Genomic DNA, 22,095 nt, shown 5'->3' with positions numbered 1-22,095 from the left:
TCCCCCTCCTCCACTTCTCCACCCCACCCCTCCTCCACTTCTCCTCTCCACCCCACCCTCTCCCCCTCCTCCACTTCTCTTCTCCACCCCACCCCCTCCCCCTCCTCCTCTTCTCCTCTCCACCCCCCCTCCTCCTCTTCTCTTCTCCTCTCCACCCTCTCTCCCTCCACCTCTCTTCTCTTCTCCACCCCACCCCCTCCTCCTCTTCTCCTCTCCACCCCCTCCTCCTCTTCTCCTCTCCACCCCACCCTCTCCCCCTCCTCCACTTCTCTTCTCCTCTCCACCCCTCCCCCTCCTCCTCTTTATCTGATCAGGGTATAACCCCAGAGTAATGATTCAACCACACTGTTCCTACTCTGACAGGTTCATCATAATGTTTGTAATGTAAACTAGAAATCCATTAAAGCCCTGACTCCCTCTACTCCATTAACACCTGATACCAGCTTCTATCTGTCTACAGGCAACAGGAGAAGATGGACCGATAGGACAGGGTCAGGCCCTGTTAGAGAGAGAGAGAGAGAGAGCGAGAGAGAGAGAGAGAGAGAGAGAGAGAGGGAGAGAGAGAGAGATTGGGGGAGAGAGAGGGACAGATATCATGTTGCTGTGCTCATGGAGAGAGACAATTTATTTGTATGTGTATTGTTGTAACCCCAGAGTAGTACTAGAATACCCCATTACATCCTACCAAAACAGAGTAGTACTGGAATACCCCCATTACATCCTACCAAAACAGAGTAATACTGGAATACCCCATTACATCCTACCAAAACAGAGTAGTACTGTAATACCCCCATTACATCCTACCACACACACACACACACACACACACACACACACACACACACACACACACACACACACACACACACACACACACACACACACACACACACACACACACACACACACACACACACACACACACACACACACACACACACAGATAATAGAGCTGACATATACTGCAGCGAATGGGTCTTCCCTGATCCCAATGCAACACTACCACCATCTAGTGGTCACTGTGTGTCATAGTTCAGTCCTTTACCTCAGTACTACCTCTGCGTTTAACCCAACCCCTCTGAATCAGAGAGGTGTGGGGGGGGCTGTCTTAATTGACGGCCACGTCATTGGCGGCCGGGGAGCAGTTGTTATTCGGGGTTAACTGCCTTGCTCAAGGGCAGAAGGGCAGATTTTTCCAACTTGTCGGCTCGGGAATTCGAATCAGCGACCTTTCAGTTACTGTTCCAACGCTAGGCTACCTATTCATAATCAAACTGACTCCCTGACAATGTTCATTTCTCCAAAACAAACTTTGATTATCTTTCAGGTGAAGTTGTATTACAGTCGAACCCATCAAGTGAGCGTGTAAATACAGTGAGACACAGTTACCATCCAAGTTGTTCAAGGGACTGATAGAATCCCGCAGAATACTTCCTCGCTAAAAACACGGAGAAAGAAGAGAGAGATGGAGAGAGAAGGAGAAGGAAGAAGTGAAATATATATCTGCAGTAATTTCCATTTGTTTTGGACCCACACACACAAACAGGATAGGGTTCCACAGCCACAGGCAGAACAGCAGAAGCTGGGTCAGCAGCACGACCAGGTGGACTGGATCCCAGGTGGACTGGGGATGGGGAACAGGTGGACTGGGGACAGGGAACAGGTGGACTGGGGACGGGGAACAGGTGGACTGGGGACCAGGTGGACTGGGGATGGGGACCAGGTGGACTGGGGACGGGGGGCCAGGTGGACTGGGGACCAGGTGGACTGGGGACCAGGACCAGGTGGACTGGGGACCAGGTGGACTGGGGACGGGGAACAGGTGGACTGGGGACCAGGTGGACTGGGGATGGGGGATGGGGACCAGGTGGACTGGGGACGGGGGCCAGGTGGACTGGGGACCAGGTGGACTGGGGACGGGGAACAGGTGGACTGGGGACCAGGTGGACTGGGGACGGGGAACAGGTGGACTGGGGACCAGGTGGACTGGGGACGGGGACCAGGTGGACTGGGGACGGGGACCAGGTGGACTGGGGACCAGGTGGACTGGGGACGGGGAACAGGTGGACTGGGGACCAGGTGGACTGGGGGGGAACAGGTGGACTGGGGACCAGGTGGACTGGGGACGGGGAACAGGTGGACTGGGGACCAGGTGGACTGGGGACCAGGTGGACTGGGGACGGGGACCAGGTGGACTGGGGACCAGGTGGACTGGGGACCCAGGTGGACTGGGGACGGGGACCAGGTGGACTGGGGACGGGGACCAGGTGGACTGGGGACCAGGTGGACTGGGGACGGGGACCAGGTGGACTAGGGACCAGGTGAACTGGGGACCAGGTGGACTGGGGACCAGGTGGACTGGGAGCCAGGTGGACTGGGACCAGGTGGACTGGAGACGGCCAGGTGGACTGGGGACGGCCAGGTGGACTGGGGACGGGGACCAGGTGGACTGGGGACGGGGACCGGGTGGACTGGGGACGGGGACCAGGTGGACTGGGGACCAGGTGAACTGGGGACCTGGTGGACTGGGGACGGGGACCAGGTGGACTGGGGACCAGGTGAACTGGGGACCAGGTGGACTGGGGACCAGGTGGACTGGGGGCCAGGTGGACTGGGGACGGCCAGGTGGACTGGGGACGGGGACCAGGTGGACTGGGGTCCAGGTGGACTGGGGACCAGGTGGACTGGAGAGGGCCAGGTGGACTGGGGACCAGGTGGACTGGGGACCAGGTGGACTGGGGACGACCAGGTGGACTGGGGGCCAGATGGACTGGGGACGACCAGGTGGACTGGGGACGACCAGGTGGACTGGGGACGGGGACCAGGTGGACTGGGGACGACCAGGTGGACTGGGGACGACCAGGTGGACTGGGGACCAGGTGGACTGGGGATGGGGACCAGGTGGACTGGGGACGGGGACCAGGTGGACTGGGGATGGGGACAGCCAGGACTCGTCTTGCAAGGTAGTCCTGATGCATGGTCCTAGGGCTCAGGTACTCCAGGAGGGGAGAGAGAGAGTTGGGAGAATTAGAGGGAGCATACTTACAGTAAGTTCACACAGAACACCAGATAAGACAGGAGAATTACACCAGATACGACAGACTGACCCAAGCCCCCCGGCACATGGAGACTGAGACATTGGTGGGTTGGGGGACACTGTGGCCCCGTTCGACGATACCCCTGGACAGGGCCAAACAGGCAGGATATAACCCCACCCACTTTGCCAAAGCACAGCCCCCACACCACTAGAGGGATACCTTCAACCACCAACTTACTACTCTGAGACAAGGCCGAGTATAGCCCACGAAGATCTCCCCCATGGCACGAGGGGGGCGCCAACCCGGACAGGAAGATCACGTCAGTGACTCAACCCACTCGAGTCGAGTATAGCGAAATCAGCCTGACACGACGTGATGTACCCCTTCTACGAACAGCATGGAAGTAGAAGGCCAGTGAGCCAGTGACTCAACCCCCTTAATAGGGTTAGAGGCAGAGAATCCCAGTGGAGAGAGGGGAACCGGCCAGACAGCAAGGGTGGTTCATCACTCCAGTGCCTTTCGGTTCACCTTCGCTCGCCTGGGCCAGACTACACTCAATCATAGGACCTACTGAGGAGATAAGTCTTCAGTAAAGACTTAAAATTCTAGGAACATGTTGCTGATGTAAAGGATGTAACGTTGTGAGTGCCACTTTCTACCTATTCGGCCTATACCTGGCACAAACTCTCAACCTAGAACTAGCATCTCTATTTTGTCCCAGTTTAAAAGTTAAACATTTGCCGCCATCCACTTGCTTATGTCTGAAACACAGGCTTCCAGGTGATTTTGGAGCTTCACCATGTTTCATTGGAAATGTACAGCTGTGTGTCATCCACATTGCAGTTCATTTGGGCTCAGTGGAAACGCATTCTCTTCGCCATCTGGCAGTCACACAGATTCATCTGGGTTTGGCGGATGCCAGGAGAACACTACCTGCCCCAATGCATAGAGCCAAGTGTAAAGTTTGGTGGAGGAGGAATTATCGCCTGGGGCTGTTTTCCATGGTTTGGGCTAGGCCCCTTAGTTCTTTCAGCGAAGGGAAATCTTCACGCTACAGCATACAATGACAATCTAGACGATTATGTGCTTCCACCAGCTCACAGTCGCCGTTCCAATTCATCCCAAATGTGTTCGATGGGGTTGAGGTCAGGACTCTGTATAGGCCGGTCAAGTTCTTCCACGCCAATCTAGACAAACCATTTCTGTATGAACCTCACTTGGCACATGGACAACAGAGCCTTCACACCCTTTGACTTTTTCCATATTTTGTTTTTACAGCCTGAATTTAAAATTGAATAAATTGAGTTTTTTTTTTATCACAGGCCTACACACAATATCGTATAATGTCAAGGTGAAATTATGTTTTTCATTTTTTTAAACAAATTAATTAAAATATCAACCTGAAATATCTTGAGTCAATAAGTATTCTACCCCTTTCTTATGGCAAGCCTAAATACGTCTGCTTAATAAGTCACATAATAAGTTGCATGGACTTTTTGAATGACTACCTCATCTCATTACCCCACACATAGAATTATCTGTAAGGTCTCTCAGTCGAGCAGTGAATTTCAAACACAGATTCAATCACAAAGACCAGGGAGGTTTTCCAATGCCTCGCAAAGAAGGGCACCTATTGGCAGATGGCTAAAAATACAAAAAGGCATACATTGAATATCCCTTTGAGCATGGTGAAGTTATTAATTACACATTGAATGGTGTATCAATACACCCAGTCACTACAAAGATACAGGCGTCCTTCCTAACTCAGTTGCCAGAGAGGAAGGAAACCGTTCATGGATTTCACTATCAGGCTAATGTTGTCTTTAAAACAGTTACAGAGTTTAATGGCTGTGATAGGAGAAAACTGAGGATGGATCAACAACATTGTAGTTACTCCACAATTCTAACCTAAATGACAAAGTGAAAGAAGGAAGCTTTTACAGTAAAGAAATATTCTAAAACAGGCATCCTACAAAAATTTGGCAAAGCCATTAACTTTGAGTCCTGAATACAAAGTATTATGTTTGGGGCAAATCCAATACAACACATTACTGAGTACTACTCTCCATATTTTTAAACATAGTGGAGGCTGCATCATGTTATGGCTGCCTCATGTTATGGGTATGCTTGTAATCGTTAAGGACTGGGGAGGTTTTCAGGACAAAAATGAAATGGAATGAAGCTAAGCACAGGCAAAATACTATCGGAAAACCTGGTTCAGTCTGCTTTCCACCAGACACTGGGAAAGGAATTCACCTTTCAGCCAGTGACATGTATTCATGGATGACAAGGGAAGCTTCCCCCAAAAATGTACCAATAAAAAAATATATATATAATATCGGCGCCCCTCTGTCTCTGTATGTGTAGGTCATCTATCTGATGCTGTTTGATCAAAAATAGTATGACATTGTTGCTGCCCATAGCATTGAATGCAAGGGTTTGGCCTCCCCTGATTAAAAAAAAATTAAAATAATAATAATAGCCAATCAGCGTTGAGCTAAACTGACTGAGGTCAAATGTGAATGGTCCTGGTGCTCTAAAAAAGTGTCAAGGGAAGCCAGTTTGGATTTGGCTTCACACCAGTATCATCACATAGTAAGCAAAACGTCACAAACAGAAAAAAAACTTGAATTGTTGCATCTCGTTGTGTTGTTTTCGTCCGGTGGCTAGCTAGCTAGCTACAATTGTCCCTTTTGGACATGTAGTTTTACTTAATTCTCCGGACTGGCCAATGATTATAAAGGCGATTCTGATCCAATCATTAATTCATACATTGTGTCCCTGACCTGAGAGGATATAGAAGTTCAATATGTAGCTAGATGTAGAAGGCTAATGTTAACTAGCTGGCTCATCCTTACCCATGAAAGGAAGTTAGGCTAGCGAGCAAGCATTTTAGTCAGATAGCCAACACACACACACACACAGACGAATCAGAACCATGGACAAGCCACATCATATTTAGCTTACGTTGATTGGACCACATTGTTTTGGGGTATCTTTTAGTTGTCACTGTATTAAACTAAGCAGAGGTGATTTGATGATGTTGAAATGGTGCTGAAATAGTGGAGGCAGCTCCTGTTTTCTTTGTGACTTGCGGTAACTCTGCATGGCTCTAAACCAATAGAGAATGTCAGAAACATGAACTTGCTTGACCATGCTGTAGGTCATGTAACTGTAACATGCAATATGTTATGTAGACTTCACTGGACAGATGTTGCACTCTGGTTTTATGATGAAACAAAAGTTGAATTTATTCAGCCACCGTGTCTTCTTATTGTCTCGGTCTTATGCCTATATATCACAGTGTCAAGACATATGAACTATCAGGTTATAGGGCAAACAACACAGTTATCTGTCGCGTCTCTTCACGCTCACTCTCTCCAGCACTCCACTGCGCCGGTCTACTAACCACCGGCCTTGGCAACAATCATTACACACGCCTGGTCATCCTCATTACACACGCCTGGTCATCCTCATTACACACACCTGGTCATCATCATTACACACATCTGGTCATCATCATTACACACACCTGGTCATCATCATTACACACACCTGGTCATCATCGTTACACAAACATGGTAATTATCATTATACACACATGGTCATCATCGTTACACACACCTGGTCATCATCATTACACACACCTGGTCATCATCATTACACACACCGTGTCATCGTTACACACACCTGGTCATCATCATAACACACACCTGGTCATCATTATTACACACACCTGGTCATCATCATTACACACACCTGTTCATCATCATTACACACACCTAGTCATCATCATTACACACACCTGGTCATCATCGTTACACAAACATGGTAATTATCATTACACACACCTGGTCCATCATCATTACACACACCTGGTCCATCATCATTACACACACCTGGTCATCATCATTACACACACCTGGTCATCATCATTACACACACCTGGTCCTCATCATTACACACACCTGGTCATCATCGTTACACAAACATGGTAATTATCACTACACAAACCTGATCATCATCATTACACACGCCTGATCATTATCATTACACACACCTGGTCATCATCGTTACACACACCTGGTCATCATCATTACACACACCTGGTCATCATCGTTACACAAACATGGTAATTATCATTACACACACCTGGTCATCATCATTACACACACCTGGTCATCATCATTACACACACCTGGTCATCATCATTACACACACCTTGTCATCGTTACACACACCTGGTCATCATCATAACACACACCTGGTCATCATCATTACACACACCTGGTCATCATCATTACACACACCTGTTCATCATCATTACACACACCTAGTCATCATCATTACACACACCTGGTCATCATCGTTACACAAACATGGTAATTATCATTACACACACCTGGTCATCATCGTTACACACACCTGGTCATCATCATTACACACACCTGGTTATCATCATTTTCCCACCAAACCCTTTCTGACTGGCTGTCCCTCAGGTGTTGTATCTACAGCTCTAGTGGACTCCATGGCCGCAGGGATTTCATCGACCAGGCCCTCGCCTCCTCCCTGAACATTACTTCCTTTTACGCAACCATTGGGGTATGAATACTTTCTGAAGGCACTGTGCATCGATGACGTTGTCCCCACAGTGACCGTACCTTCATATCCCAACCAGAAGCCATGGATTACAGGCAACATCCGCACTGAGATAAAAGCTAGAGCTGCCGCTTTCAAAGAGAGGGACACTAATCCAGACACTTTTAAGAAATACCGCAAAGAACCATCAAACATACACACGTACAAACATGGATTTTGTGTTGTAGATATGTGGTAGTAGAGTAGGGGCCTGAGGGCACACAGTTCAGATGTTGTAAAATATTTTGTGAATGTATTGTATTTTTTTTAAATGGATAACTGCCTTAATTTTGCTGGACCCCAGGGAGAGTAGCTGCTGCCTTGGCAGGAACTAATGGGGATCCATAATAAACCCCAGGAAGAGTAGCTGCTGCCTTGGCAGGAACTAATGGGGATCCAAAATAAACCCCAGGAAGAGTAGCTGCTGCCTTGGCAGGAACTAATGGGGATCCATAATAAACCCCAGGAAGAGTAGCTGCTGCCTTGGCAGGAACTAATGGGGATCCATAATAAACCCCAGGAAGAGTAGCTGCTGCCTTGGCAGGAATTAATGGGGATTCATAATAAACCCCAGGAAGAGTAGCTGCTGCCTTGGCAGGAACTAATGGGGATCCATAATAAACCCCAGGAAGAGTAGCTGCTGCCTTGGCAGGAACTAATGGGGATCCATAATAAACCCCAGGAAGAGTAGCTGCTGCCTTGGCAGGAACTAATGGGGATCCATAATAAACCCCAGGAAGAGTAGCTGCTGCCTTGGCAGGAACTAATGGGGATCCATAATAAACCCCAGGAAGAGTAGCTGCTGCCTTGGCAGGAACTAATGGGGATCCAAAATAAACCCCAGGAAGAGTAGCTGCTGCCTTGGCAGGAACTAATGGGGATCCATAATAAACCCCAGGAAGAGTAGCTGCTGCCTTGGCAGGAACTAATGGGGATCCATAATAAACCCCAGGAAGAGTAGCTGCTGCCTTGGCAGGAACTAATGGGGATCCATAATAAACCCCAGGAAGAGTAGCTGCTGCCTTGGCAGAAACTAATGGGGATTCATAATAAATACAAATACAGAGACCTATTACATTATTAAATACAGATTATAAACTTTACCATATGCTAATAGAGTTATTAAAATGGGCCTGAACCACCTTATTAATGAAACCCAAACTGGTTTAATGAAAGGTCGCCACATCATAATAATAATAATAATATAATATAATAAGATAATGACATATTTAGGGGTGATGCGCCACATCAGCTGTGACATTAGGTTCATTTTAGACTTGATTGATTATGCTGATTCAGTTGAATCTAAGGCTATTAATTAATTCCTCCACTTTTGTAAAGCATTTGATACAATACAACACAAGATCCTAATACAATCGTTGTAGTGTACGCCAGGGTTGTCCTATTTCAGCTTTCAACCCTGAATAAAAAAGGTCTTTCAATATTTGGAAATTAAATAAAGATATCTCAGTTAACAGACGATACAGCTCTGTTTCTAAAATACAAGGATCAAGTTGCTATTGGACTTAATATGATCAAATCATTGTCTTCTGTTTCTGGTCTGGAACTCAAATAAATTAGAAATATTGTCCATATGTAACTCAAATTACCAATCTATTGAGAATATTCCAGTGAACGATAATGACATATTTAGGGGGTGCACATGGTGAAAAACCATATTGTCCGTCAACGTATCAATTTCGCTCCGAGATGAAAGTAATCAAAAAACCATCTGTAATAACTGGCTCCAGTGTGACCTCTCTATTATTGGACGGGTTTTACTGTCTGTCACGTTTTGTCTGCCCTGCTCTATCCCTATCTGTAGGCGATCAAACCAGCAAGGATATCAACACTTTCCTAGACTTTACATGGAAAAATATACAACACAAACTTAAGAAGTCTGTAATATCAAACCAAAAGAGCTGATGGTGGGATAGAAGTACTAGATTTCATTGATATCAACAATACCTTTCAAATAAACTGGATAGAAAGATGTATAACTCTGAATTAATATGGTACTTCATTCCCTGTCACATTTTTAGGAAATTGTGTGGTATTCTCCAGCAAAAATTACCCATCAAACTGTCCCAATTTCAAGAACAAGCCCTTTTAGCCTAGAAACTATGTTATGTCCATAACTTCTCCCCCACACAAAACACTTCTGTGGAACAACAAAGATATTGTTGTTAAAAACAAGTCTTTGTTCTTCACTAAGTGGTTTGAAATAAATATTATGTTTGTGATTCATTTATTTGATAAAGAAGAAAATCTATTATTTTAGAGAAAGTTCTTAGAAACATAACTTCCCAATACATTATAAAGAATTTGATACTATATCCAAAACAATACCTTCAGGACTTACTAAATTAATGATGTTTGAGAACATGTCAAGATAGGTGCACAATTTGTTAGAAGGTTGCCCCCTGTTGGATAAGAAATGTAATAACACATTCATAAAATAACTTTTTAACTCCAACAAGATCCCCCCCTAGAGGGAAATTCCTCTGGAATGCATATATTACTGAAATTGAATGGAAGAAAGCTTGGTTGCTCACTCACAAATTTTGTATATCAAATAAAGTAAAAGAAATTCACTTTAAAATCTTGCACAAAATATACTTTAATAAATCAAATAAAAAGGTTACGACTGAAGCATTGTGCAGGTTCGTTTTGCATGTCCCGGTGCCACGGGTGACGGAGTAAATAATTTTAGACCATTCCATTGGTCCTTAAGATAAATCGCCACTCACCTGGGGTACCGGCACATGCAAAACGAACTCGCCTATTGCAGTATTCTAAAACACTGGTTCATCAAAACACATTTATCAGATGGCGGTAGACTGATAAACTAGTTAGCTAGTATGGACTCAATATTGACAAATATTAGATGTATAAACTGTATATTATGACTAAAGATGATAATCTTCTCTTACCACATGGTTAATTTAGAAATTTGACCAAAATGTAGCAAAGAAATGTTGAAATAACATTCTCCAGGCGAACTGAAACAGCAAAACGTGCCGTGATTGGACATTTCAATTGGAATAAAATTATTCGCCAATCAGAAGGGCTCACCATGCAACGTGACAGAAGCTGTTCGACCAATGAGGCTCCCCCTCCACAAAATTCGTATTTTTTTGTCTGCACGAGCCGGTTTATCCGTGGTAAGACGTTTCAAATCTGTCGATTTAGTTACCAACTTTTAACCGAATTTGTGATATTTGGTCAAAGATATATTGAGGTAAAAAGAAAAGTTGCAAACTAGCTTACCATACTTTAAAAAAAATAGCTGGATATAAGTGAAGTTTGTTTTCAGCCAAGTAAGTTAGAAGCTAGCTAACGAACTTGTTTTGCTAACATGTATAACGTTGGGTATATGTTCATGACATTAACTACTCAACTTATTCAGTAAATTTTTTACGTTGTTAGGTTGCTAAACTAGCAAACGTTAGCTAGCTGGGTAGCAACAAACCCTAGATAACGTTAGCCAGCTCGCTCGCTAGCTCTGCATACACAGTATCGTTAGTGAGGCAAGCAAGGCAGTGACAGAGTGTGTTGTGAGCATCATCAACGTGCCCTTTCAATAGATCTACGGTGCTTAATTATACATCTTGTCTCACTACACCTTTCTGTGTCACACTGCCTGCAGAGACTCGGTAGTTAGTTAAATAAGATGATGGATGCTCTGTCTGTGGTGACCCAACTCCGGGACCTGGCGTCGGAGCCCCAGAACCGGGAGGCAATAGTCCAGGACCAGGGCTGTCTCCCCGGCCTGGTTCTCTTCCTGGACCACCAGGACCCGCAAGTGCTGTTCGCCACCCTGCAGGTCTGTTTAACCTGCTACTGGCCCCAGCTATGAGAATCAAACAAGCAAGAACAGAACAGACAAAAACTGAGATCCCATAAATCACTATATGACTAATAGGTTACAGCTGCAGAATGAGCTGTATTTGTTTACGTTATAATATAGCTAGTTGGAAACTAGAATTTTTCCACAAGAAGAAACAAACAAAAACACAACAGAACACAAGGCAGTTCCTTCTAATATAATTGTCTCCTGCCATCCTTCCAAATCTTGTCTCGTTGAGCAAAGGAATCCTGGATGACTGAGGCTAAATCTAACCAGACAACCAACAATACACATTCAAAAACAATGCCAACACGACAGTGACACTCAACATCCACCTGGAACTTGTGAACAGGATGTAGTAGTGGCTCTTAATGATTTGTAATCTCTCCTGTCAGACTATGCGCTACCTGGCAGAGTGGCCCCTGAACATCACTACTATGAAGAATGAACTGGGTATGATGGTCAGCCTGGTGACCCTGATGGAGAGGTCAGTCCACTCTCTCAGGTCCCTGTTTAACTGTGTGTGTGTGTAAAAAACTGTCTACCTGTGGCTTTGGCATCACAATTGTGAATTGCAACAATGTGCATCAAACAACTGGGCAAATTAATGTTTTCAATTAATCCTACTCCTCTTGGTCCTGTCTCTTTTTGTATTAACTCTCTGGCACTGACTCTACACACATCCACTGGACTGTACACACTCACACATACTTACACTGACAGCACACACACATTACATGTGCGCACTACATACGCTGCTGCTATTGTCTTATCTATCCTGTTGCCGAGTAACTTTACTCCTACCTATATGTACATAGCTACCTCAATTACCTCGTACCCCTGCACATCAGCTCGGTACTGGTACTCCCTGTATATAGCCATGTTATTATCTGGTACTCCCTGTCTATAACCAAGTTTTTGCCTGGTACTTCCTGTATATAGCCATGTTATTACCTGGTACTCCCTGTATATAACCTGGTACTTCCTGTATATAACCATGTTATTACTGGTACTTTCTGTATATAGCCATGTTATTACCTGGTACTTCCTGTATATAACCATGTTATTACCTGGTACTTCCTGTATATAACCATGTTATTACCTGGTACTTCCTGTATATAGCCATGATATTTTTACTCGTTATTGTTATTCAGGAAGTGTATTTATTCCTTATTGTTATTACATTTTTTAATTTCTGCATTGTTGGAAAAGGACCTGTAAGTAAGCAAAATACAATTTGATAAGTATTTGATTTGTAGGAGTGGGTCATCTGACATCCTGGTCCTGTCTCTTGTAGGAGTGGTTTGTGTGATGACATCAATGTCCTGTCGCGGGAGGTGTATGGAATCCTGAGTGCCCCGCCCACCCCAGCCCCCCCCAGCCCAGAGAGAGAGAGGAGGAGAAACAAACCCCAGTTCTTCCTCAACGCCTCCAAAGGGAAGAACAAGTCTGTCACTCTGCACATCCAAGGCCTGGACAGCACTGTGAGTGTATATACAGTACCAGTCAAAAGTTTGGACGCACCTACTCATTCAAGGGTTTTTCTTTATTTTTTTACTATTTTCTACATTGTATAATAATAGTGAAGACATCAAAACTATGAAATAACACATATGGAATCATGTAGTAACCAAAACAAGTGTTAAATAAATCTAAATATGTTTTTGATTCTTCAAAGTAGTCACCCTTTGCCTTGATGACAGTCTACTCTATATATACATACATACAGTTGAAGTTGGAAGTTTACATGCACTTAGGTTGGAGTCATTAAAATTCGTTTTTCAACCACTCCACAAATTTCTTGTTAACAAACTATAGTTTTGGCAAGTCGGTTAGGACATCTACTTTGTGCATAAGGCTAATTGACATAATTTGAGTCAATTGGACGTGTACCTGTGGATGTATTTCAAGGCCTACTTTCAAACTCAGTGCCTCTTTGCTTGACATCATGGAAAAATGAAAAAAAATCAGCCAAGACCTCAGAAAATAAATTGTAGACCTCCACAAGTCTGGTTCATCATTGGGAGCAACGCCTGAAGGTACCACGTTCATCTGTACAAACAGTAGTACGCAAGTATAAACACCATGGGACCATGCAGCCATCATACTGCTCAGGAAGGAGACGTGTTCTGTCTCCTAGAGATGAATGTACTTTGGTGCGAAAAGTGCAAATCAATCCCAAAACAACAGCAAAGGACCTTGTGAAGATGCTGGTGGAAATAGGCACAAAAGTATCTATATCCACAGTAAAACGAGTCCTATATCGACATAACCTGAAAGGCCGCTCAGCAAGGAAGAAGCCACTGCTCCAAAACCACCATGAAAAAGCCAGACTACGGTTTGCAACTGCACATGGGGACAAAGATCGTACTTTTTGGAGAAATGTCCTCTGGTCTGATGAAACAAAAATCGAACTGTTTGGTTATAATGACCATCGTTATGTTTGGAGGAAAAAGGGGGAGGCTTGCAAGCTGATGAACACCATCCCAACCGTAAAGCACGGGGGTGGCAGCATCATGTTGTGTGGGTGCTTTGCTGCAGGAGGGACTGGTGCACTTCACAAAATAGATGGCGTCATGAGGAAGGACAATTATGTGGATATATTGAAGCAACATCTCAAGACATCAGTCAGGATGTTAAAGCTTGGTCGCAAATGGGTCTTCCAAGTGGACAATGACCCCAAGCATACTTCCAAAGTTGTGGCAAAATGGCTTAAGAACAACAAAGTCAAGGTATTGGAGTGCCCATCACAAAGCCCTGACCTCCATCCTATAGAACATCTGTGGGCAGAACTGAAAAAGCGTGTGCGAGCAAGGAGGCCTACAAACCTGACTCAGTTACACCAGCTCTGTCAGGAGGAATGGGCCAAAATTCACCCAACTTATTGTGGGAAGCTTGTGGAAGGCTAACAGAAATGTTTGACCCAAGTTAAACAATTTAAAGGCAATGCTACCAAATACTAATTGAGTGTATGTAAACTTCTGACCCACTGGGAATATGATGAAAGAAATAAAAGCTGAAATAAATCAATCTCTACTATTATTCTGACATTTCACATTCTTAAAATAAAGTGGTGATCCTAACTGACCTAAGAGAGGGAATACTTTACTCTGAGTAAATGTCAGGAATTGTGAAAAACTGAGTTTTAAATGTATTTGGCTAAGGTGTATGTAAACTTTCGACTTCAACTGTATATATATACACACAGCTCACTACATACATATCCTCAGAAGTCAGGCTTAAGTCAGGAAAGCCTGGGGGAAGGCATAAATATGCTAAAAAGGGGTCGAGTGGTGGAGTCTAAATAGAAACGAGTGAAGCGTTGCTACTTAACAAACCAATCAAATGTTTTGGGTGAGTGGAGCTTCAAACAGGTGGTGTTTCTGTAAACATTTCTGGTTTGTGTCGTTCCATGTCATTTGTCCATGTCATTCCATGCCACCATCTCAGATTTTCCTTTAAACCATTTTTGTAGTTAGAAACAGATCAGATTAGCATTCCTGCAACACTATTATTTGTTTTAAATATCATTTAAATTTGACAGATAGGAATAGAGCAGGGCAGACAAAACGTGAGAAATCAGGCTAATTGATTGCACCCAAATTGGCCATTTTAATTCATAGAATTCATATAAATATCCAATAAATATAGTACCTAACATCCGGTTTGGACCAAACTTGTTTCTAACAATGAGTAAGACCCGAGGAATAGAACGAAATGGTCCAAAGCCAACCACCCCACGGACCCCCCCTGCCAATCCCACCCCACGGACCCCCCCTACCCACCCCACGCCAATCCCACACCACGGACCCCCCCCTACCCACCCCACGCCAATCCCACACCACGGACCCTACCCACCCCACGCCAATCCCACCCCACGGACCCCCCCCTACCCACCCCACGCCAATCCCACCCCACGGACCCCCCCCTACCCACCCCACACCAATCCCACCCCACGGACCCCCCACCCCAATCCCACCCCACGGACCCCCCCCCCCTACCCACCCCACACCAGCTTGATGCACATCAGCCTCATTACTTTGTCGTCAAGAAGGAGCGATCTTGAGGCCATCTGTTTTGTAGAAAGAATCCCCTCTCGGAGGGCTTCCTGGAAACGGGGATCATCAACAGTCTTCCAGTTGTGCCTAGTCCAATAGAAACACACACCCAACACTAATGTCCAAGCATCTTGAGATTTATTAACCTATGAGGGAAATTTGCCTTTGACATCGACGGGTATTTCCATCAATTTAAAAAATCATTATTTTGCAGTGGACTTTTTTTTTTCTTCTCCCAGACAATTTGTCCGGCAACAATTTTATTCATTGGATTTTAATTTAGTTTATCGGCTAAAATCCGGCGTTTACCGGCTTAGGGAAACCCTGCTGTATACTAACTAACTGTGTGTTGTCCAGGCCCAGCGAAGTGTGTGTGAGGAGGCTCTACTGAAGGTGAAAGGAGTGATCAGCTTCACCTTCCAGATGGCTTCCAAGAGATGTACCGTTCGCATCCGCTCTGACCTGCCCACTGAAGTAACTCCGTCTGTCTGTCTCTCTGTCTGTCTCTCTGTCTCTCTCCATCTGTCTCTACACCTCTCCATCTGTCTCTCTCGCTCTCCGTCTCTCTCCATCCGTCTCTCTCCATCCGTCTCTCTCCATCCGTCTCTCTCCATCCGTCTCTCTCCATCTGTCTCTCTCCATCTGTCTCTCTCCATCTGTCTCTCTCCATCTGTCTCTCTCCATCTGTCTCTCCATCTGTCTCTCTCCACCTCTCCATCTCTCTCCATCTCTCTCCACCTCTCTCCATCTGTCTCTCTCGCTCTCCGTCTGTCTCTCCGTCTGTCTCTCCATCGGTCTCTCCCGCTCTCCATCGGTCTCTCCATCAGTCTCTCCATCGGTCTCTCCCGCTCTCCATCGGTCTCTCCCGCTCTCCATCGGTCTCTCTCCATCTGTCTCTCTCCATCTGTCTCTCTCCATCTGTCTCTCTCCGTCTGTCTCTCTCCATCGGTCTCTCTCCCTCTCCATCTGTCTCTCCCGCTCCATCTGTCTCTCCATCGGTCTCTCCCGCTCTCCATCTGTCTCTCCATCGGTCTCTCCCGCTCTCCATCTGTCTCTCCATCGGTCTCTCCCGCTCTCCATCTGTCTCTCCATCGGTCTCTCCCGCTCTCCATCTGTCTCTCCATCGGTCTCTCCATCGGTCTCTCCCGCTCCATCTGTCTCTCCATCGGTCTCTCCATCGGTCTCTCCCGCTCCATCTGTCTCTCCATCTGTCTCTCCCGCTCCATCTGTCTCTCCATCGGTCTCTCCATCGGTCTCTCCATCTGTCTCTCCATCGGTCTCTCCATCGGTCTCTCCATCGGTCTCTCCCGCTCCATCTGTCTCTCCATCTGTCTCTCCCGCTCCATCTGTCTCTCCATCGGTCTCTCCATCGGTCTCTCCCGCTCTCCATCTGTCTCTCCATCGGTCTCTCCCGCTCTCCATCTGTCTCTCCATCGGTCTCTCCATCGGTCTCTCCCGCTCCATCTGTCTCTCCATCGGTCTCTCCATCGGTCTCTCCCGCTCCATCTGTCTCTCCATCTGTCTCTCCATCTGTCTCTCCATCGGTCTCTCCATCGGTCTCTCCCGCTCTCCATCTGTCTCTCCATCGGTCTCTCCATCGGTCTCTCCATCGGTCTCTCCCGCTCCATCTGTCTCTCCATCTGTCTCTCCATCTGTCTCTCCCGCTCCATCTGTCTCTCCATCGGTCTCTCCATCGGTCTCTCCCGCTCTCCATCGGTCTCTCCATCGGTCTCTCCATCGGTCTCTCCCGCTCTCCATCTGTCTCTCCCACTCCATCTGTCTCTCCATCTGTCTCTCCGTCTGTCTCTCTAGCTCTCCCACTGTCTCTCTTACACACACACACACACACACACACACACACACACACACACACACACACACACACCTGCCTACAGAGCTAGACACACAGATTAGCCCATTGGTTAAAGTGTTGTAATTTAATAGTGTCCATCTCTCCCTGTAGAGTCTGGCGTCGGCCATCGCTGCTACCAAGGTGCTGTCAGCCCAACAGGTGGTGAGGAATGAAGTTGGGGAGGAGGTGAGACACTTGGCTCAGGAAAGAATGAAAGAACAATGGACTGATCTTTCATGTTAATTTATGTGTCCCTCTTCTCCCGTCCCCTTCTCTCCTTCCTCCCATCCCATTCTCTCCTCCCTTCTCTCCTCCCCCCTCCCTCCCCTTCTCTCCTCCCCCCTCCCTCCCCTTCTCTCCTCCCCCCTTCTCTCCCCCCCTTCTCTCCTCTCTCCCCTTCTCTCCTCTCCCCTCCCTCCCCTTCTCTCCCCCCCTTCTCTCCTCCCTCTCATCTCTCCTCCTCCCTCCCTCCCCTCCCCCTTCTCTCCTCCCCTCCCCCTTCTCTCCTCCTCTTCTCTCTTCCCTTCTCTCCTCCCCCCAGGTCCTCCTCCCCCTCAGTGTGTGTGGTGGTAATGTGAGGGAGGAGAACGTATCAATACCAGACTACCTCCCAGAGGACGAGAGTCCTGAGAGCGAGACGGACCGCGCCGTGTCCCGTACCGCAGCCAAGGACAACACCTCTGGCAGCTGGCTCAGCTCAGCAGCCACTTTCCTCACCAGATCCTTCTACTGGTGAAACTGGGGCCGTCAGGAGCCGGCATGGCTGTTCTCACAGGGGACCCCTGAACTGAGAACACAGCAGAACTGCACCCGTATGGCTTCATCCCCAATCTCAACACATCTCCTGTAGTGTACACTCTCCGTCATGGATTTAAAAGCATTGGATTGGTGTAAGCATTGGCTGTAGGTGTGCAATAGGGGACAGAGAGAAACAGTATCAATACCAGACTACCTCCCAGAGGACGAGAGTCCCGAGAGCGAGACGGACCGCGATACCTTCATAGAAAATGACTCAAGTAAAAGTCAGACAGTAAAATACTACTGGAGTAAAAGTCTAAAAGTATTTGGTTTTAAATATACTTAAGTTCCAAAAGTATGAATTATTTCAATTTCCTTAAATCAAGCAAATCAGACGGCACCATTTGCTGTTTACATGTTTTATTGACGGATAAACAGGGTCGAACTCCAACACTCAGACATCATTTACAAACAAAGCATTTGTGTTTAGTGAGTCCTCCAGATCAGAGACAGTAGGGATGACCAGGGATGTTCTCTGTTTAGTGAGTCCTCCAGATCAGAGGCAGTAGATGACCAGGGATGTTCTCTGTTTAGTGAGTCCTCCAGATCAGAGGCAGTAGGGATGACCAGGGATGTTCTCTGTTTAGTGAGTCCTCCAGATCAGAGGCAGTAGGGATGACCAGGGATGTTCTCTGTTTAGTGAGTCCTCCAGATCAGAGGCAGTAGGGATGACCAGGGATGTTCTCTGTTTAGTGAGTCCTCCAGATCAGAGGCTGTAGGGATGACCAGGGATGTTCTCTGTTTAGTGAGTCCTCCAGATCAGAGGCTGTAGGGATGACCAGGGATGTTCTCTGTTTAGTGAGTCCTCCAGATCAGAGGCAGTAGGGATGACCAGGGATGTTCTCTGTTTAGTGAGTCCTCCAGATCAGAGGCAGTAGGGATGACCAGGGATGTTCTCTGTTTAGTGAGTCCTCCAGATCAGAGGCAGTAGGGATGACCAGGGATGTTCTCTGTTTAGTGAGTCCTCCAGATCAGAGGCAGTAGGGATGACCAGGGATGTTCTCTGTTTAGTGAGTCCTCCAGATCAGAGGCAGTAGGGATGACCAGGGATGTTCTCTGTTTAGTGAGTCCTCCAGATCAGAGGCAGTAGGGATGACCAGGGATGTTCTCTGTTTAGTGAGTCCTCCAGATCAGAGGCAGTAGGGATGACCAGGGATGTTCTCTGTTTAGTGAGTCCTCCAGATCAGTGGCAGTAGGGATGACCAGAGATGTTCTCTGTTTAGTGAGTCCTCCAGATCAGAGGCAGTAGGGATGACCAGGGATGTTCTCTGTTTAGTGAGTCCTCCAGATCAGAGGCTGTAGGGATGACCAGGGATGTTCTCTGTTTAGTGAGTCCTCCAGATCAGAGGCAGTAGGGATGACCAGGGATGTTCTCTGTTTAGTGTGTGATTTGGACCATTTTTCTGTCCTGCTAAAGATTCAAAATGTAAAGAGTGCTTTTGGGTGTCAGGGAAAATGTATGGAGTAAAAAGTACATTATTTTCTTTAGGAATGTACAGTTGAAGTTGGAAGTTTGCATACATACACCTTAGCCATATACATTTAAAAACTCAGTTTTTCACAATTCCTGACATTTAATCCTAGTAAAAAATTCCCTGTCTTAGGTCAGTTAGGATCACCACTTTATTTTAAGAATGTGAAATGTCAGAATAATAGTAGAGAGAATGATTTATTTCAGCTTTTATTTCTTTCATCACATTCCCAGTGGGTCAGAAGTTTACATACACTCAATTAGTATTTGGTAGCATTGCCTTTAAATTGTTTAACTTGGCTCAAACGTTTCGGGTAGCCTTTCACAAGCTTCCCACAATAAGTTGGGTGAATTTTGGCCCATTCCTCCTGACAGAGCTGGGTTAACTGAGTCAGGTTTGTAGGCCTCCTTGCTCGCACACGCGTTTTCAGTTCTGCCCAAACATTTCTATAGGATTGAGGTCAGGGCTTTGTGACGGCCACTCCAATACCTTGACTTTGTTGTCCTTAAGCCATTTTGTCACAACTTTGGAAGTATGCTTGGGGTCATTGTCCATTTGGAAGACCCATTTGTGACCAAGCTTTAACTTCCTGACTGATGTCTTGAGATGTTGCTTCATATCCACAATTTTCTACCTCATGATGCCATCTATTTTGTGAAGTGCACCAGTCCCTCCTGCAGCAAAGCACCCCCACAACATGATGCTGCCACCCCTGGGCTTCACGGTTGGGATGGTGTTCTTCGGCTTGCAAGCCTCCCCCTTTTTCCTCCAAACATAACGATGGTCATTATGGCCAAACAGTTCTATTTTTGTTTCATCAGACCAGAGGACATTTCTCCAAAAAGTACAATCTTTGTCCCCATGTGCAGTTGCAAACCGTAGTCTGGCTTTTTTATGGCGGTTTTGAAGCAGTGGCTTCTTCCTTGCTGAGTGGCCTTTCAGGTTATGTCGATATAGGACTCGTTTTACTGTGGATACAGATACTTTTGTACCTGTTTCCTCCAGCATCGTCACAAGGTCCTTTGCTGTTCTGGGATGGATTTGCACTTTTCGCACCAAGGTACGTTAATCTCTAGGAGACAGAACACGTCTCCTTCCTGAGCGGTATGATGGCTGCCTGGTCCCATGGTGTTTACTTAGTCAACTTAGTGTATGTAAACTTCTGACCCACTGGAATTGTGATACAGTGAATTAATAAGTGAAATAATCTGTCTTTTTTTTTTTGAAAATGTACTTGTTTCATGCACAAAGATGTCCTAACAGACTTGCCAAAACTATAGTTTATTAACAAGAAATTTGTGGAGTGGTTGAAAAACGAGTTTTAATGACTCCAACCTAAGTGTATGTAAACTTCCGACTTCAACTGTAGTTAAGTAAAAGTTGACAAAAATATGAATAGTAAGGTACAGATACCCCAAAAAATGACTTAAGTAAAAAGAAAACTTTAAAATACTGCTTAAGTACTTTACACCACTGCCCCTGACTAGGGTGACCACATTTAAAATACCCAAATGAGGGATAATGGGATGATTTTGCGGGACATTGTAATCTACATTTAATACATTTTTGGACAGAGGCATCCTCCTTTTTTTTGGTAAATTTGTTGTGTTTGAATTTGTGGTTAAAATGCAGGACATGATTGGTTGTGGGACAAAGGGACAAAATGTGGGACTGTCCTGCCCAATCCGGGACATGTGGTCACCCTACAAACAAATCATGTCTTATGAAGGGTGCAATAGGCTACTGCTGTTGCTAGAGAAAGGTCTTATCTGCTGATTTATTTTGCAGCCCTGCTCACGGCTTTCAGCTAATACATTGGGATGAATGTACATATTATCCAACACTTCAATCTCCTCTATTTATCCATGTTCACTGTGTTTGCTGTCTGTCTCTACGCCTGTTGGAATATTTGATTATTGTTTATGTTCTGAGGGGTTTACCACAAAGCAGGATCGGTGAGTTAGCTTGCCTAAATAGTAAATATTCTGAAATAACTTGTTTATTATTTGGAAAGATAAGCTTGAAATGGAAATTGTCTTACTCAACAACCAAAAAACAAATATCTAAGTTTTAGGCTTGTTAATGACAAAAGCTGAAGAACATACGCACATGCAGGGGCTGGAGTTGTAGGTGAATTCACGACAAAGGAAAACGCTGTTGCTCCCAGGTGATCTATATAGATGTCTGATGAAACGTTACAACACCTGGGAGCGTGAGCCAAGTGTTTTCTTAATAAACCAGGACATCTAGTTATTGATCTTGTTTAATGGTCCACAGTACCCCTCAGATATTTTATGTCTTTTTTTATTTTTTTACTCGTTGCCCCCTGAGGTGACTAAAACGCTTGTAAAAACTGCCTTCAATATGTTTCCTAATTCTGAAATAAACG

The 22,095-nt window shown here is 45.7% G+C and overlaps 1 protein-coding gene across 3 annotated transcripts; it reads left to right on the top strand.

Annotated features, from left to right (window-relative positions):
- The first annotated feature begins 10,779 nt into the window (after positions 1-10,779).
- On the top strand, positions 10,780-19,077 carry armc1l (armadillo repeat containing 1, like). 3 transcript variants are annotated; one of them, XM_071369307.1, is made up of 7 exons: positions 10,780-10,840; positions 11,326-11,502; positions 11,922-12,013; positions 12,824-13,010; positions 15,942-16,058; positions 17,548-17,622; positions 17,978-19,077. In XM_071369307.1, exons 2-7 carry the CDS (start codon positions 11,350-11,352, stop codon positions 18,170-18,172), a joined length of 819 nt encoding a protein of 272 aa, XP_071225408.1. In that variant the 5' UTR covers positions 10,780-10,840; positions 11,326-11,349; the 3' UTR covers positions 18,173-19,077. The 3 variants fall into 3 exon arrangements, with proteins under 3 accessions (XP_071225408.1, XP_071225409.1, XP_071225407.1); XM_071369308.1 differs by having other exon boundaries at positions 10,827-10,917; XM_071369306.1 differs by having other exon boundaries at positions 10,836-11,502.
- Positions 19,078-22,095: the final 3,018 nt, after the last annotated feature.

This window comes from Salvelinus alpinus, chromosome 27, assembly GCF_045679555.1.
Source record: "Salvelinus alpinus chromosome 27, SLU_Salpinus.1, whole genome shotgun sequence".
Classification (NCBI taxonomy): Eukaryota; Metazoa; Chordata; class Actinopteri; order Salmoniformes; family Salmonidae; genus Salvelinus; species Salvelinus alpinus.
This window is presented reverse-complemented; position numbering and strand designations above follow the sequence as displayed.

What these genes read in the sequence shown, in the direction of transcription:
- armc1l (XM_071369307.1), top strand. Translation starts at nt 11,350, where the DNA reads ATGATGGATGCTCTGTCTGTGGTGACCCAACTCCGGGACCTGGCGTCG. An exon ending in CTGGTGACCCTGATGGAGAG is followed by an intron (nt 12,014 to 12,823) that starts GTCAGTCCACTC and finishes TGTCTCTTGTAG; the next exon opens with GAGTGGTTTGTGTGATGACA. An exon ending in TCCAAGGCCTGGACAGCACT is followed by an intron (nt 13,011 to 15,941) that starts GTGAGTGTATAT and finishes TGTGTTGTCCAG; the next exon opens with GCCCAGCGAAGTGTGTGTGA.